We start from the raw sequence: 17,311 nt of genomic DNA on the forward strand, positions 1-17,311 counted from the left end.
AAATCCGTAGATGTGTTTTATATGAGAGTTGTGTGGAGTCCTGAGGGAGGATTTATCATATAGCCCTGCAGCCCCTGCACTCACATGCTCGGCCAGGAGCCTCAGCTGCGATTTATTGCTTTGCACTGCACATACTGCACAAGCAGGGAAGCACTCCCTGCCCATCAATTCAGTTCAGAACGATCTTTGCCTGGGTAAGCCTCTGTGCTTAATTTCTTTTTAATCTCACCGATTGCAAAAGACAGAAGTGGGTGACTCCACTCCATAATAAGCGGGCAGTGGAACAGGAGGGTGCTCAGCTGAGGGAGGGGCTGAGGTGAGCCAGGCAGTGTCACAGCTCATGCCAAATAACAGACATGGCTGTACGCTCACACGGCCCGTTGGTGCAAGCTTCCCATTTCACACCATCAGTAACGCAATAAATCCAATCAATGCAGACTTCAGACCTTCTATGCACGTATATGGAAGCACAAGGCTCGGATCACCAGCTGCAGCTCTGCTCTTTATGGTGCTTACAGACTCGGTCCTGCTGCTGGATCCCAAAGCAGCAGCACAGGGCCAGGTTGCTCCTGAGGAAGCCATCCCTGCACGGCAGGTAGCCGTGTGCTCAGGTCAGATGAGAGCAGATGGGCAAATTCCCTTTTGAGCAGGGTGGAAATTAGAGGGAAAACGAGGCAGAAGCTCTCCAGGGAGGGGTACATCTTCAAACCGAATGGAAGCCCCCAGCCCTGCCCCTTGTCCTGCTGACCAAGGGAGGGACGTCCCTCCCTGCCAGAGCTGGGCTCCGAGGCAACCAACAGAACACCCACAGCATGCAAACTCTTGGTCCCATTGGCATTGCCTCGAACAGAGATGTGAGATACCACGAATCTCAGAGCCATTCCCATCCGGCTGTGTGCAGTGGTGAAGATTGCTACCCTTCAAATCGACGTTTGTAGTTCCTCTGACCATCTGTCAGTCCAATTAAAGACAGTAAACTACATTCACAGAATGGCCTGGGTTGCAAAGGAGCACAGTGCTCATCCAGTTCCAAGCCCTGCTGTGTGCAGGTCGCCAACCAGCAGCCCAGGCTGCCCAGAGCCACATCCAGCCTGGCCTTGAATGCCTGCAGGGATGGGGCATCCACAGCCTGAGCTGAGTGGTGTGGTCAAAGCAATAGAAGAGAGATGGCATCCAGGGAGACCTGGTCAGGCTTGAAAAGTGGGCACATGAGAACCCAATGAGGTTCAAGTGCAAGGTGTTGGGTCAGGAGCTTATAAACAGGAAGGAGACCAACTTCTTACACAGTCTGACAGAGATAGGACCAGGGGAAATGGCTTTAAACTAAAAGAGGGGAGATTTAGGTCAGTTGTGAGAAGGAAATGAGTGACATTAGCCCCACGGTTCCACTTAAATGGGTGTTTTGTCTGCCAGAAGGAAAAAGTGCATCAAACACTGACATGGGGGCTGGAAACAGGGGATGTTGCTGGGAAAGGCCTGACGTGGACACCCACACCTTCCCTGCCAGCCTCTCCACTCATGCACAGTTTTCCCAAAGTGGGAGATAGCAGCTCTTCAAGCTCAGAAGCTTGAAGGAGATGCACTGTTGATAGGAATAGTCCCCTGACTGCATTGGCTGAGTATTAGAAATGTTGCTAGTGTTTGGCTTTGGCTACCCTCAGACTACAACTTTCTCTCTTTTCATCTGCAATTTGACATTTTTACCAATCCTTCTTATCTTTATTGATACCCATTGTTGTGGCATGCAGTGTTTTGCCACGAACATCCCCATCAGTGGGGACTCCCAGCTGTGAAACAAACCAGACCGCAGACCAACCTACCATCACACTGCCCTTCCAACAACCACCCTTCTCTTCCCTGTTCTCCTCCTGTTTCTCCTTCCTGCCCCACCACAAACTTCCTCCAGGTTGTGCCAGTGATCATTCTTGACACTCTCTGCAATAATCCCAATCTTATCTTCACTCCCTTTCTCAGCCATTTCAGCTTTTTTTTTTCCCATCAGTGAACTCTCCAGACAGATTGCTGCTCAGCCCAAGCTCGACTTATGTTCTTTTTCACCCTAGGTATGGTTCGTGGACACAGCATTTAATATGAACAGAAACATTTCTTCTCAGTGCATCCACTTTCTTGGCAGTGCTTTCAATACCTGCTCCTCTTTCCAGCCCTCTCAGCAAGATAAAGGCTCGAGAACTGAGCTCACCCAAGTCATCGAACCACAGCCATTAAAGGAGTGCTTCCCTGGTTATTTCATTGGGATTCTGTCTGGCTCATTTCTGCGAATCAATACAAGCATCCCATCGAATCTGCACACAAATTCAGCACTGGTATTTATTTATCTGCAGTTGTGCAGTTAGATGTGAGATTTTCTTGTTCTCTAGAGGCTATATTGCAAGTAAAGGATTTCATTAGCAGAATGAGTTGGAAAATTGAGAGGACTGAGAGCGTTTAGATTTCCATTTTCATGTTGCTCCTCTTAAGAAAACCATCTGGAATGGATGAAAGCTCCTGTGCAGTGAACCAGCAAGGCTATTATGGAAGAAGCACACAGCAGTACTGTGCTACTGCCACTGACATTGGCTTGTGATGGATTGTGCAGCCCTTCAAGAACACAGCGAAGGCGCAAGAAGTCGAGGTAAGTCTCTATTAGTGAACCAAAGACACAAACTAGAATCGACCCGACACCATCAGTCTGCAAACCTGCACAGATTTCCATTCTGCACTCTGGCTGTCTCGCTGTGCTGCTTTATGAACTGCTGCTCAAAGGAGAGCTTGAGGGTGCAGGAGCATCCCACCATGGCAAGAGCCAGCAGCACACAGCCCACAGCATCTCCAATCACCCGTTACTGTGATAAATACCAACACGTGGGGTCACAACTACCACCAGCATTATTAGTTATAGGAACAGTAGTATTGCTCTGCTATTAAATGTGGAGGTTGGTGGCCCTGCATGCAGCGTGGGGCTTGGAGCTTCGTGATCCTTGAGGTTCCTTCCAACCCAGGCCATTCTGAGATTCTGTGAAAACAGAGGACAGTTTGCCTTTGTCCCATAGACAAGTGATGGATTTGCAGTGCTGCCAGGCTGTGGATGCTGCCCTGAGCTGCAGGGACAGCTGTGTGCATTTTCTTCTCTTTCCCCATGGGGAATTTTCTAAATACTTGGTAGGTGCACAATCAAGTGCACCTTTTTATTTAAGGTTCTTTTAAATGGCAATAAATCACAGCCAGGCACAGCAACATGAGGCTGAATCACCCATACTGGACACTCTGCTCCGAGTCACTGCTGAGAAGGTAAATCTGACTTAAAGCGGGCTGCATTTCCATGGTGGCCAGGAACAGGGCTGATTGCTGCCCAGTGGTGCCTGCAGGCGAAAGGAATTTCTGAAAACTGAGTGTGTGTTGGTGTAGGACAAGGTGAGCTGTGGAAGGCTCCGGCCCACGGTCCTTCATCCATCTGAAGTCTGAGCTCTGTCCCCTGAAAGGCTGCAGAGCACAGCAAGAGGCTGCAGAAGGGGCCAGTGTCTGTAGGTCAAACCCTCTGCTTCACTGCCCACTGAGCAGCCCCTCGGTTACAGCTCAGAGGGATTTAGGAGAAAAGCTCGTGCTGAATGCTAGGAGGACAGGAATCAGCAACAAGAAGTCCTTCCTCTGCTGCATGAACCTAATGCTCACTCAGTGCTTTGCCCAGACTGCACCCCATGTCAAGGTGAGGTCGCACCATGCAGTACCCGATGCTCTGCAGCCCTCCCAAGTTGCCCAGCTTCACTTCCAGTGGCCACACTTTATTTTTCCACATAAGCTGAAGAAGAACCATGCTCAGCAAAGCCCATCTTCCACCCTGCCAACATTTTGCAGTTCCCTCTTATGTGCTTTTCAGGGATGTTACTTAAAAAGCAACCAGCACTAATGGACCCCAGTGCCTTCAAAAGCAGTTTCTTAGAGGACCTTGCCAGCTAGTTCCCCAAGCAGCCTGAAGTCTGCTCTTATAGGCTCATAGAATGATAGAATCACAGAATCATAGAATCATAGAACGGCCTGGGTTGCAAAGGAGCACAGCGCTCATCCAGCTCCAAGCCCTGCTGTGTGCAGGTCGTCAAGCAGCAGCCCAGGCTGCCCAGAGCCACATCCAGCCTGGCCTTGAATGCCTGCAGGGATGGGGCATCCACAGCCTCCTTGGGCAACCTGTTCCAGTGAACACTCTCCCCTTTATTCAGGGGAGAGCTGAAACTGTGGTGACAGGTTTCTCCCTGTCACTGTTTTAAACTCAACTATTTCATGGTCAATATGGCTGGGACAGCCACCAGCTGCCACCTCACCCGTGAGTCCCTCTCTGCTTACAAGCAAGACACTGGCTATAAATCCCTTGCCGAGCATCTGCCAAAGGTAAGGAACCTCTCAACCTCAAGGAGTGACCTTGAGAGGAGTCCCTGCTCAAGCAGAAGATCCTATTTGTCTCCTATTTATGGAGTAAGATGATTGACTATTGCTCATTTTGCATCCAGCCCTGTCGGGTAGGCAATGTTGCCCGTCACCCCTGCATCCACCTTAACCTGGTTCTGCTGTCACAACCAGACCCATCCATCCTGATGGCTGTCACCCGAGAGGGGTAGAGAGGAGGGCCGGGCTGTGGGGCAGGGCAGCACCAACACACTCCATCCCATGACCACAGACAGTGGTCCTGACCCTGGGAGCAGCAGTGTGGTCCCCTCTCACCTCTGTGCCATAAGTGGTGCATTGACCATCCGTGCACTTAGGGATCCTCAGTAAGCAGACTGTGAAGTGCTGCTCCTTGCTATGTATTACTCTCCACTTTGGGAGGCTGAAGTTGCACCAAACCTACGTATGCAATATGATAATAAGTAGACAAACGAATAGCTGAGGTAGTAAAATCACAGCTGGATGAAGGATGCAATAGGAGGCAACAAATCTGCACTCTGCATATAACCCAATTATAAACCACTGATAAGATGTAATGTAACAGGAGGTGATTAATCAAAATCACATCCCATAATTACAATAATGTTAAAAAAAAAAAACACAAATATTTGAGTGACTACTTGTACCTACAGCAATATCATCCTCCAATGTAAAACCACGGAAGGCTGCCATATAAACACGACCTTTCCCAGTGTACACAAGCACAGCTTCATCAGAACGCCTTTCAAAATGACAAACACTCTGTTTAGCACCAAGACAAATATCTTGGGCTTTGGTGGCCTTCCTCCCACAAATAAACCCTCGTTGTTCCCCGGCAACGCACACGTTCACATCAACAGCTTGCCATTTGCTTCTGGCTCATTGGGCCCCCTTGCAGTGCTTTACGAGCATCGTCCCGCTGTGATTGAGTGCTGGGGCAGTGACTGAGCGCACGGTGCTCGCCGAAGCATTTGGTGGTACCAGGATGTGAGAGCTTCACTGGGGATGGGGCTGCCAGCAGGATTAACCAAGTATCACCGAGACTGGGATTTGTCCTCCAATTCAACTGGATGATCCCAAATCACTTCTCAAATTTCAGAGGTAAGTGCCTTCCTCGCCGTCTCTTGTAATCGTTACTGCCATAGATTAATTGCACCCACAGTTGAGCTCGGACACAATTAAGAGTTCGTGCTTCTTGAGCTCTTACATCCATAATTAGGTGGTTGTTCTTCGACTTAATATCTGTACGCAGAACTCTGATGCAAAGCATTTCTTTCCTTATTTTTCCTCCCTCTCCTTTTTTCTTCAAACCGCAGCAGCAGATCGGGGCTAACGGCGGTGCTTGCACCAGGCTGCTTGGATTTCAATTATGCAAACTGAATCCTTTGCTGGATACGCTGTGTGGTTCCACTTCTCTCATAACAGCGCCCACAGCCCTGGCAGCAGCAGCAGCAGCCACGTGGGACCCCATCACACACCTCCGATGGGCTGCGCCGTCCCAGCGAGCTCCGGTGTGCTGGAGGTGTGTGGAGGTCCTGGCAGGGACACGCTGTGCCCAAAGCACTCGCCCCACAGCTGCTCCCCCAGATCCGACCCCAGGGGAGAAGCACCCTGTGACGGATGGCACCAGGCAAAGACCCACCGAGGATGGAGCGAAGGCAGCTGGTCCCCATGGACTGAATGGATACGGGACCAGGCTGAGTGGGAATGGCCCCATTTTCTGCACTGCCATGTGTGCAGGTACCCTTGCGGGGGCAGGGAGCACACGTTTGTGGGGACACATCAAAGGTCTTTCTGAGGAGATGCGGGGAACCGCGCAGATGTGGCATCTGTGGGGAAAAAAGCAGCAGAAAACGGGACAGAAATCACAACTACAGCATCTGAATAGATAAATGTGGGAGCAAGGAGGGAACGGCTCTCCTGACCCACAGATGAGCCTCTCCAGTATACCCCAGGTCTTCAAAGAAGAGGACCAGACAGACCAGGGATTCCCTCTGCCTGGGTTCCAATGCCATGGGGTGAGGATGATGCCCTGCACGCTGGTGAACAGCTGAACCATGAAGCAAAGGCGCGCGGCTGTCCTCTACAGCAATACCCTTCTGTGGCTGTCTGTGCTGGGACTTCTGCTCTTGATCCAGGAGAACAAGTGTGGTGATGGGATTAAATCACTGCAGGAACAGGAGGACCAGCTGCAAAACTCTGCAAAGACCCTCCTAAGGCTGAGTCACCTAACAATGAAACAACAGACAAAAAAAATCTGTTCTGATCAACATGAAAGGATGCGTTTGGGGAACAAAGCACAACACTTCAGATAGAAAATGACAGGCTCGTGGCTAACAATTATCTCCCAGGAACAAGCTGTCACAGCTCTGATAGCTTTACAGCAACACAGTTCAGTGATCAGCAGCTTCCAAAAACAAACCCGATATTAGAAATTCCTCAGTGAGGAACAGAAAACAGGAAGGGCAGCGCCGTGCATCTGAAATGCTGCTGCTGCTGCAGCGCTGTGCCACGGGGAGCAGGAAGACGTGGCAGGAGGGATGAGCAGGCAGGGTGAATGGGGTTTGTAAAGGGACAGCTGGGAGGAGATGGGGCACAGGAGGCAAAGGCACAGAGGAGCTGAGCGGGGGCAGACTGCTCCTTGTCACCGCCACTGTGACAGCTGGAAGCACAAGGAATGGGAGAGTGCGTGTCTGGCTCAGGACCAAAGAATGGCCAGGGTTGAAGGGAGCTCAAGGATCACGAAGCTCCAACCCCCCACCAATGCAGGGCCACCAACCTCCCCATCTCACAGCAGCCCAGGCTGCCCAGGGCCCCATCCAACCTGGCCTCCAACACCTCCAGGGATGGACGGGGCATCACAGCCTCTCTGGGCAGCTGTTCCAGCACCTCACCACTCTCTCTCTAAACAACTTCCCCCTGACATCCAACCTCCAGCTGCCCTCCCTCAACCCCAATCCATTTCCCCTTGTCCTGCTGCCATCTCCCCTTTCACAGAGCTGACTCCCCTCCTGGCTGCAGGCTCCCTTGAGGCACTGCAGGCTGCACTGAGGTCACCCTGCAGCTTCTCTTCTCCATGCTGAACAAGCCCAGCTCCCTCAGCCTGTCTTTGTAGGGAGGTGCTGCAGCCCTCTGCTCATCTCTGTGGCTCCTCTGGACCCTCTCCAACAGCTCCCTGTCTTTCTTTACTGGGGGCTCCAGCCCTGGACGCAGTGCTGCAGATGGGGCCTCAAGAGCAGAGCAGAGGGGGACGATCACCTCCCTGTCCCTGCTGGCCGCCCCCTGCTGATGGAGCCCAGGATCCCGTTTGCTTTCCGGGCTGCAACACAGGGAACACAGCAGTGCTTGTGCAGCACGTGGCCGGGCTGTGGAAATCACCAGAATAAGGTCTTGTGGAGCTACAACTTTTCAGGAGTTCAATTTAAGATAAGGCCCTTAGGCAGGCAGGTTCACCTCCAAATTTCAGTGCTGGGATGGAAGCAAAACAGCCCCCAGCCTCGCTGTAGGAGACCTGGTTTTGGGAGGGGGTTGGACGTGATCCCTGGCTGTTTCTCCCCACCCCAAAATCCAAAATATGATTCTATGGAAATGTGTGCTGTGCCAGTAGGAAGCTCTGCTGGTCTGGAGCTCTCCTGCTTGGTCAGACCCCCACTTTTCCCTTCCATTACCGATCTCACAGCTTTGCAATAACTGCACCTCTCCCCTCCACAGCTGGCCTCTATTTTTGTGCTGGGAGTTATCATTCCTCCCCCTGAGACAGCAGCACTTATCATAGAATTACGGCCTGGGTTGGGAAGAACTTCAAAGATCATTTAATTTCAACCTCCCTGCCACAGGGGGGTTCTGCATGCCCTGCTCTGTGACGAGCTCTTCTGTATTTATTGGTGGTGCATGGCAGAATCCTGGATCTGCTCTCCTTCCCCTGTTTTATCTCATGCAACAGCATACAGAAATTTAAACTGCCTCTGTGTGAAGCAGAGGGAAAAGGACTCCGTGTGAGTGGCCATAGCAGATAAGAGCCCAGACCTCCCCACACACCTCCACCACACACCAGATTGCTGCAGAAGGTTGGGGCAGCCCGTTCCCACCACACAACTACTTCCAAGGCAATGAATGCTGGCTGAAGCCAGAGCTCCTTAAGCACATTAAGAAAGTAATTGCAAGTGCCAGCACCTGTGTCAGAAGGCTTTCCTATTAGAGCTGACTGCAGGAGGCTGCTGCTCTGAGTGCTTTGGAGGGGGCTGGAAAGCCTTGAGGCAGGTAATGGCGCTTTCTGGTTGGGTTTGTTTGGTGAGTGAGGGGTTATTTGGCTGTGATGTTGGTGGTGTTTTGTTTTTGCTGGTTTTTTTTCTTTGCAATATTGTGTGTTGCATCAAACATAGGTTTGATGCAAGTTAGCTCCATTCCTTGGGACTGAATGTATTTTCTTAGCTTTGAAATCACTCCTTTCTGTTCCACTTCAATGCTGTCAGTCCATCCTTCTGTGTTCTGTGAAGTGCTCTGTAAAACCTGGAGTCATAGAATGGTTGGGTTGGAAGCAGCCTCTAGGATCATACAGTTCCAAGTCCTGCTATAGGCAGGAACATCTCCCTCTAGAGCAGGTTGCTCTGGCCTGACCCTTTCCCTGCACTAGCAAGGGATGCAGAGCAGCTCTGCTGTGTGAGGAGGCAACTGCTCTGAAGTTCTGGGTGTGCAGAGGAGGAGGTATGGTAACACGAAGCTTCTTTCTGTTTCCTCGAGTTTGAACTCTAAGTTGTGGGTTTTTGAAGACCCAAATAAAGCAAATAACAGCTTTTCTTTCTTGATGTGCTCCTGGAAACAAGAAGGGTCTCTTGCAGTTCTTGGTGTACTGGTGCATTTAACTATGACTTCTAAGCAGCTTGCCACCAAGATTCTTGAACTAGAAAAGCATTTTTTAACTAAATACTTGGAATCTAAAAGCTCTGCAGGTGGTGGCTTAACGCAGAAAGGCCCCAGTTCCAAATGGGTCCCACGCAGCATCCCTCTTCTGATCAGGGTGCTCCGTAGGACACTTCAGTCAAGCACCCTGAGTACAAAAAGAATGTTGTGCCTCCCAGGTGGAGCTGCTCAGAAGACAACACGTGGCTGACCTTGCTGCCTTGCCTGGGGGAGCTGCTGCTGTGTCCTTGCTGATGTGCATTGCTGGCATCCTGCCTGTTGTTTCCAGGAGCTTGTGCAGTGTGTTGGCTGCTGCTGCTCTGTGACATCCCCGACCCCATGGGGCTGGCCGTGGAGATGCGAGCAGGGCAGGTGCTGCTGGTGCTGTTGGCTGCCTCTGTGGTGATGCCTGCCAAGGACCCTCTGCTGAACGTCTGCATGGATGCCAAGCACCACAAAACCAAGCCTGGCCCGGAGGGGATGCTGCATGGCCAGGTATGGTGCTGCTGTTGGGTTGAGTGGGGCTGTCTGTCCTTCCCCACAGGTGACTGGGGCTTAGCAGCCACCTGCCTGAAGATGGCTTGTGCTGAGAAGAAGGCCTGCTTGCTTGCTCCTAGGCAAGGGCTGAGATGGTGGTGTGGGTAATTGGAATCGTGGTCACGCTTCCTTTCACCATGGGGCCTCCTTCCCAAGGTTTAGGTACTGAAGATGAGAATATAATGGATAGCAAGGGAAAGATGTTTTCTCTACTCCCTCTCAATGCTACAACCCCTTCTCTTATTGAAGGGCTCTGATGCCAGCTCCTTGGTGTGGATGGGACTAAGTGAGCCAGGATGCAGGAGGTGCCATTTTTTCCATTCCTCTGCCTGGCACCCATTTCTGCTGAGGATCTGACCCTCAAGGTTCTCCTCTTATTTTTCCTCCAACACAATTTTGCTGTGATCTTGAGTTCTTTGGTCCAAAATACCCAAGAGCCACCTGGAGAAGAAAGAGTACTCTTGTTGGAGGTTTTATTGTATGCTGACATGTGCAGCATCCTTGAGCTCCCTTAAGACCCTCTGCACAGCCTTCTGCTCTGTTGCAGTGTGCTCCCTGGAAGGACAACGCCTGCTGCACAGCCAACACCAGCTCAGAAGCCCACAAGGACCAATCCTACCTGTACAACTTCAACTGGAACCACTGTGGGGTGATGCCACCCAAGTGCAAGCGTCACTTCATCCAGGACACGTGCTTGTACGAGTGCTCACCCAACCTGGGGCCCTGGATTGACCAGGTAGGGTCAAACTCCATGTGATGGAGTGGACGTACAGTGCTGTCACGTGCTGTATGGTGGCCCTCCATATGATGTGCTGTGGCAGTAAAGGTGTGTGCTGCCCGGGGATGCTTCTGTTTTTCTACTGGGTTTGAACAGGTGGATGGAATGGCTGCCTTACTGTCCAGCCTTGTTCTAGGGCTGATCTTTTGGCTCTGGTTTTGGACAACAGTGGTCTGGGCCGGGAGGGGACTGTAGGGTGCAGCAGATCCTGTGCCCCAGCTTTCCAGGGCTCCCACCAGCATGCATGGTCCAATTCCCTTGTAGGCTGACAGCAGCTGGCGGCGGGAGAGGATTCTGCATGTGCCACTGTGCAAAGAGGACTGCGAGGAATGGTGGGAGGACTGCAAGGACTACGTCACGTGCAAAGAGAACTGGCACAAGGGCTGGAATTGGGCAACAGGTCAGTGGGCTCTGGAGAGAGCCTTCCCTCCCCCTGCAGGAAAGGCCCCCGGAGTGATTCTGCTCCCAACCAGTGGCTGCTGTCACTTCTCTATGGGGGTTGCAGACGGGGAGGCAGCCAAGCCACCAATGTCACTGTTGAGGTGTGACAACCTGAGGGCAGGCTGCTGGCCTGCTCTTCCCTCTGGAAAGAAGCATTCAAATAGCTCATGTTCTTGTTTCCTTCTCTGCTGCTTTCCTCAGGAACGAATCGCTGTCCCTGGGGCTCCATGTGCAGGCCCTTCTCCCAGGTCTTCCCCAGACCCAAAGATCTGTGCGAGAAGATCTGGTCCAACTCCTACAAATACACCACAGAACGCCGGGGCAGTGGGCGCTGCATCCAGATGTGGTTTGACCCCGCGCAGGGGAACCCCAACGTGGTTGTGGCCAAGTACTACGCCTGGAGGAAGCGATCCGCTCCTGCCAGGATGCAGGACGTGACTCCTGAGACAGGCAGAGCTGCGTGCGCCGTGCCGTGGCTCATCCTGCTGCTGGCCCTCGTGCTGCTCGCTGCAGGCTGGGGGTCCCATGGCTGGAGGTCCCTGTGACAGCTCCCCGAAGGGATGCGGCTTCTCTTTCTGTGAAGGAGGCTGTTCCTGTGGCATGAGTGGCAGTCAGTCTGTTCAATTCACTCGTGTGTCCCAGTGGATGCTCAGCATGGACTCTGTTGTTGGACTTTGCTGCTGCCTCCAGCTGATGGAGGCAGTGATTTCCCATCCTTTGTATCTGAGCTCCTTCTGTCTTCCTCCCCTGCGTTTGCTGCCTCCTGCCCATAGGGCAAGTGTTGATGTCTGTGCTCTGGGTGGGTGTAGTGTTTGTTTGTGATCCTTTTCTGAGCACCGCATCCCTGGAGAGTGGAGTTGGTAATAAAAGAATTGCTCTGAATCAGCCTTGTCTGGAGGCCACGTCCTACCAGGGAGGAAGAAGCTGGGGTGGAACAGAGCTACTGGTCTGGGTGGTGGCAAGGGATCTGCAGGTGTGGAAGTCTGCCTAGGGGTTGGAAAGCCTTATCTCCTGCCCTGATCACTCCTTTAAAACTATGCTCTGCTGCATCTCGCTGCAGGTGATGCAGTTACATCCCTGCATGGGGATCCCACAGCAGCCCGTGCCCAGACGGGGCAGAACTGCCTGTACTGTCTTCTCCCTCATCAACCACTCTGCTGTGTTTCTTCCTCCCCCATCTGAGTTCAGGGACTCTGGGATCTTCTAGGCACAGACTGCTAGTGCTACACCACTGCTGCAGCCTGGCGCAGGCAGCACATGCTTTTCCAGCAGCTGCATCTGAGAAACAGCAGAACAGAGAGGTGTGGAGTTCCCCCTTTGAGATCTCTAAAGCAGCATGGATGTGGTCCTGTGCACCCTGTTCTGGGCGTCCCTGCTGGAGCAGGGCTTGGACCAGGCAGACCCTGAGGTCCCTTCCGAGTTCAGCAGGCTGATTCTGTGAGGTGCTCATCCTGCAGCTGTGCATGCCATGTATTTGGGAAGCTTCCTCTCCTGCACAGCTGTAGTGAGGCTCAGGCTGATGCTGCAGCTCACAGCCCCTGCTTAGGCTCAGGCTTTGGCCACGTGCCGGTGCTGCTTCAAAACATTCTCTTCCCTGGAGGCAGCAGCTCCCATCCTTTACTTTGGATTTGCAGACTGTGGAAGGAGCTGTGCGAAGCTGCCTGCTGTGCTGGTTTGTTTTCCTTCCTCTGAAGTAGAAACAAGTCTCTGAAGGAGGGCTGGAAATAGCTTTCCTTTTGGGAGGAACAGTGAGGAGGACAGTAATGGGGAAGTGCATGGTGCTGCTCAGCCCACAGCTGTCTGGTCTGCTGGGCTTTATTTGATTTAAGGAGGCTTGAGATCAAATCAGTTATTTCCAGAAGCTTTTGTCTTTAAGCACCTTAATGATGCAGCCTCTTGCAGCTGGTTACTTACTGCCTACTCGTACATGGAACAGAACGTTTTTTCCTCCTTCAGTGCACTGTCTGCAAAAGCTGAAGCTGACTTTGTGCCCTGGCTTTGGAAAGGTCAAAAATGGTTTTGGGTAGAGAGTGAGGTTTGGGCTGCCTGGCCCAGCTGGGGATGGGGAAGAGGAAGCACCTGGAATTGTTTCCTGCAGCATGGATCTGCTTAAAGGACAATAGGTGAAATTCCTTACACTTGAGGAGCTTTGCTTTGGGGAGGAATGCCATTCAGGCAGCTCCCTGTGTCTGTTCCATGCTTGCTGCTCATGCAGGTTCTGGTCAACTCTGCCACCTTGTCAACAAGCAAGTTTCTGTCTCCTGTAAGTGTTGTTGGATCCCTTCACAGCTGGAAGCAGCTGCCCCACCTCCACGTGCACTCCTCCAGGCCTGTCCTGAGGGAGGTCTAACCTTGCTGCTGTGTGCTGTTCTGTCCCCAGGGAGTTGCTCTGGGCTCAGCCCACATCTCTGCTTTGTATGGGGATGTTCCATTGGAGATGCTCCACCAGCTCTGCTGAGAGCGAGAGCAAGATGAAAAGGCAGAAAGTGAACCTGCCACAGGGCGAGCAGCAGGGCTGCCCGTGTCCCCAGCATCCTCCTGCAGTGTGTGAAAGTGGATGGTCTGCAGGAGGACGCTGTGAGCGAGGCCAGGATGAGCAGCGTCATAGAATTATTAGGTTGGGAAAGACTGCTGACATCATCCAGTCCTGGGGGTGGGACTGGAGGTGGGCAGTGCAGAGGGTGCTGTGCACAGCCCCGTGCCCCGTCACAGGCACCGCGAGTCGTGGTACCAAACAGGGACACTTTGCCTGCCAACTTGGTATCATCTGTGGGTGCACTCAATGCCTTCACCCAGGTCATCAATAAAGGCTTTGGACAGGGCAGGCATGTCAAGGAATATTAAATTTCACGTGGAATTGGTGATAATCGTTTCAAAGACAGAAGCAGTTCTACTGTGTACAACTATAACTTCCAAAATAAGGTTTCTTTGGAGCGGTTTTTATTGTTTTCTTGTTCGTTTGTCTGTTTTTATGCAGTTGAAGGTGAGCTGAAAAAAAAACTGAGTGCAATATCTCATGAGGAAAATATCCAGGAGAGGATTTCTCAGGAAGCTGCGGTCCTGAAGGCTGCAGTGGTGGTGATGGCCCTTTTCAACCAGGCCATCCTGTGATTTCCTGGAGTGCAGAATACCAGAGCTTGGTCAATTTCAGTGCTTAGATGCTTTTCCCTCTCCTTTCAGGCGCAACACGCAGTCGAAGGACGATCCACGTCTGAATAGTCAGCGCTTCTATTGCACAGGTTATCTCCTAATTACCCCTGGTTCTGAGAAGTGAACCCTTATGGGGCCCCGCAGGCGTTTATTCCTGACCCCCGCAGTGCCCTGACCCGGCAGCCATCGGATCGAGGTCATTCACCCATTAGCCAAAGATAGCTTCCACATCGCTCATTATTCCATCTCTGCTCAGCAGAAGGACGCGGGTTTGCCATGGGGAAGCAGGGTATGAAATGTTAGAAAAAAGGAGCTGTGTTCTCTGGAAATGTAATGGCTGCAACGCCGGCCCCTCGGTGCCTCCAGCCGCCAACAGCCACTGGTGACGCATTTTCTGAACGATGTGTTTTCAGCAGGGCTGCCTGCCTGGCCTGCCTCTCAGTTCAGGAGAAGCACGATTCCTTTTATTAGCCTAAAGGATGTAGCTGGAAGACGAGCTTGCAGAAATGCCTTCTTTCTATGAAATAAAGAACAGCCTGCGACCGCTCGCAGGGAACACGGCTTCTAAGGGTGCTCAGGGCTCCAGGCAGAGAGGGATCAGAAGGGAAACACCAGCTGCGTGGGGTCCCACGTGTGCCCCAGGCAGTGAGGAGGGGCTCAGCACGAGCATTTCTGCTCCCTGTCACCATGCTGCTCAGAGCCCAGCCGTGCAGACTGAGTGCCTGGCTTAAACCCAGGGCGTTCCAGAACAGCATACGGTCATACCTTTATTTTTAGCACCTGAGAAATCCAGTCTGCACTGCACTTTGCCTATGGAAATATGGAATGATGGTAGGGTTTGCCCAAGGAGGCTGTGGATGCCACATCCCTGCAGGCATTCAAGGCCAGGCTGGATGTGGCTCTGGGCAGCCTGGGCTGCTGCTTGGCGACCTGCACACAGCAGGGCTTGGAGCTGGATGAGCGCTGTGCTCCTCTGCAGCCCAGGCCATTCTGTCATGATTCTTCCATTTCTTGTTGCTGAATGTGTCGTGTGAAATGAGTCAAAAGCACAATTAAAGTCGAGGCAGATTTAATTTCCAGCTTCCTCCTCCCCAGCAAGGCGTGCTGCCCGCTCTGAAGTACAAACCAGGTTGCTTTGTCACCATTCATTCCTGAGACCTTCGTGGCCACTGCTGCTTATTTCCTTGGTGCGTTCCCTGTGCACCGTAAGTATTTGGATCATCTGTTTCAGTATTTTTTCAGACAATAAATGCTACCCCAGAAGGTTTCTGTTTCCTCTTCCTTTTATGCTTCCCACCCTTCTGATACCGGGGTTACTTACACTCTGCTTTCCATCTTCATCTCTCTCCTGCTCCTGCCCAGGGCTTTGCCTGTGCTCCAGGCGCTGCCCTCACATCCCCCCCACCCCACACCCTTGTACCTAGAGCCATCTGTTGCCTTTGCTTTTATTTCCTCCTGCTCTGACGTGATTTCTTTCTTTGTTGTTGATGACAGACTATTTTAAAGTGTTACGTGTGTTCATATGATTCACCATCCAATATGCCCCTCAGTATTTCAGTAACACAGCGACTCTTACACTGATCTGTCTCTAACTAAATACTTCCTTCCCATTCCTTTCTGCTTTATGTGCATTGCTTTGCCTTTATGTATGTCACTGCTAGTTTGAATAAGCTCATACATTCGTGTTTCTTTTTCTTTCATGCTAGGGATCTCTGCAAATGTGGTGACTTTGGCATGATTTTTAGCAGTTTTCTTGCTTATTTATTCTATTGGTAAAGTTTGGGAACAAAAAAAAAAAGAAGTTCTTTATATTCATGGAATGATAGAAAGGCCTGGTCTGCACAGGAGCACAGCGCTCATCCAGCTCCAAGCCCTGCTGTGTGCAGGTCGCCAACCAGCAGCCCAGGCTGCCCAGAGCCACATCCAGCCTGGCCTTGAATGCCTGCAGGGATGGGGCATCCACAGCCTCCTTGGGCAACCTGTGCCAGTGCCTCACCACCCTCTGCCTCCAAAACTTCCTCCTCACACCCAACCCAAACCTCCCCTGTCTCACTTTCAAGCCATTCCCCTTGTCCTGTCACCACCCACCCTCACACACAGCCGTTCCCCTCCTGTTTATCCGCTCCCTCCAAGCCCTGAAGGCCACCATCAGGTCTCCCTGCAGCCTTCTCTTCTCCAAATGCAGAGCAATGTGGTCAGAGAGCTTATGGGGGAATGACTGATCTATAAAGGCTCCCAGCACACACACAATGTCATTTTTGCCTGTTCCGCTGAATGGACGTAAACCAGACTCCACTGAAGAGCTGTATTGACAGGGCTCTGGATAAGAGCCCAGGTCATATGTGTGGTGGTCATAGTGCTTTCAGTGGAGGAGGGAACACGCTAGGAAATATTTCAGGATTGAATATTCTCAGAGAATTCTCCCGGATCTGATTGGTTTCTCCTTGCTCCATTTTGCACAGCCCATGAATCCCTCGGCTTCCCAAATCTCACGCCCACCCCTTGCCTCCTGCAAAGACTGCTCTGACCCTCTCCAAAGCTGTGCTTGGTGCTTTAATGGCCCAGCAATTAGCAACTGAAGAGCTTGTCTTTGCTTTTCTCCACCTTACCTGCTGAGTTTGTTTCTCTCTGCGCTTTGTGTCCTCCTTTTGCTTTCTTGGCCTGACTGCCTTCAACACTTCTCACCTCCCACATGGGCACAAGAGGGATTTTGGGAAGAGAAAACAAAGTAAGCAGAAGAAAGGTTGAAATAAACAAAACAAATCAATAATAAATCAGTAAACCAAAGGCAGGAAAAAGGAACCATGCAAGAAGGAAGGGAGTGAGTGGGGGTTCTGCAGTCTGGAAGGGAGATGGCTGCTATAGAGGGGGTCAGAAGACATCTAGGTGTAATTGCTTGCTGTCTCTTTCAATACAAGAGCTAAGACACATTAAAATAGCAGGTGGCAAATTTAAAACCAATTACGTGAGTTGTTTTTCACTCAATAGGATTAAGCTTTGGAACATTTTGTCAGAGGGAGCTGCAAGGACCAGAACTCTGCAAGGGTTCAACTGAGCAATAGCACAAAGCCACAGAAAAAAAAATAAAATCCA

The 17,311-nt window shown here is 51.6% G+C and overlaps 1 protein-coding gene across 2 annotated transcripts; it reads left to right on the forward strand.

Annotated features, from left to right (window-relative positions):
* The first annotated feature begins 5,313 nt into the window (after positions 1-5,313).
* Positions 5,314-11,919, forward strand: LOC122157464 (folate receptor alpha-like). 2 transcript variants are annotated; one of them, XM_042813125.1, is made up of 5 exons: positions 5,314-5,514; positions 9,602-9,807; positions 10,397-10,585; positions 10,892-11,027; positions 11,270-11,919. In XM_042813125.1, exons 1-5 carry the CDS (start codon positions 5,484-5,486, stop codon positions 11,611-11,613), a joined length of 906 nt encoding a protein of 301 aa, XP_042669059.1. In that variant the 5' UTR covers positions 5,314-5,483; the 3' UTR covers positions 11,614-11,919. The 2 variants fall into 2 exon arrangements, with proteins under 2 accessions (XP_042669059.1, XP_042669060.1); XM_042813126.1 differs by lacking the exon at positions 5,314-5,514 and adding an exon at positions 7,654-8,673 and having other exon boundaries at positions 9,492-9,807.
* Positions 11,920-17,311: the final 5,392 nt, after the last annotated feature.

The sequence above is a fragment of the Centrocercus urophasianus genome, unplaced genomic scaffold (assembly GCF_019232065.1).
Source record: "Centrocercus urophasianus isolate 14NV4802_14NV808 unplaced genomic scaffold, USGS_Curo_1.0 seq_1388, whole genome shotgun sequence".
NCBI classification, from domain to species: domain Eukaryota; kingdom Metazoa; phylum Chordata; class Aves; order Galliformes; family Phasianidae; genus Centrocercus; species Centrocercus urophasianus.

Bases quoted from the DNA above. Each gene is read 5' to 3' on its own strand.
- LOC122157464 (XM_042813125.1), top strand. From the start codon at position 5,484: ATGATCCCAAATCACTTCTCAAATTTCAGAG. The intron at 9,808-10,396 runs GTATGGTGCTGC...GCTCTGTTGCAG, and splicing joins AGGGGATGCTGCATGGCCAG to TGTGCTCCCTGGAAGGACAA. The intron at 10,586-10,891 runs GTAGGGTCAAAC...ATTCCCTTGTAG, and splicing joins TGGGGCCCTGGATTGACCAG to GCTGACAGCAGCTGGCGGCG.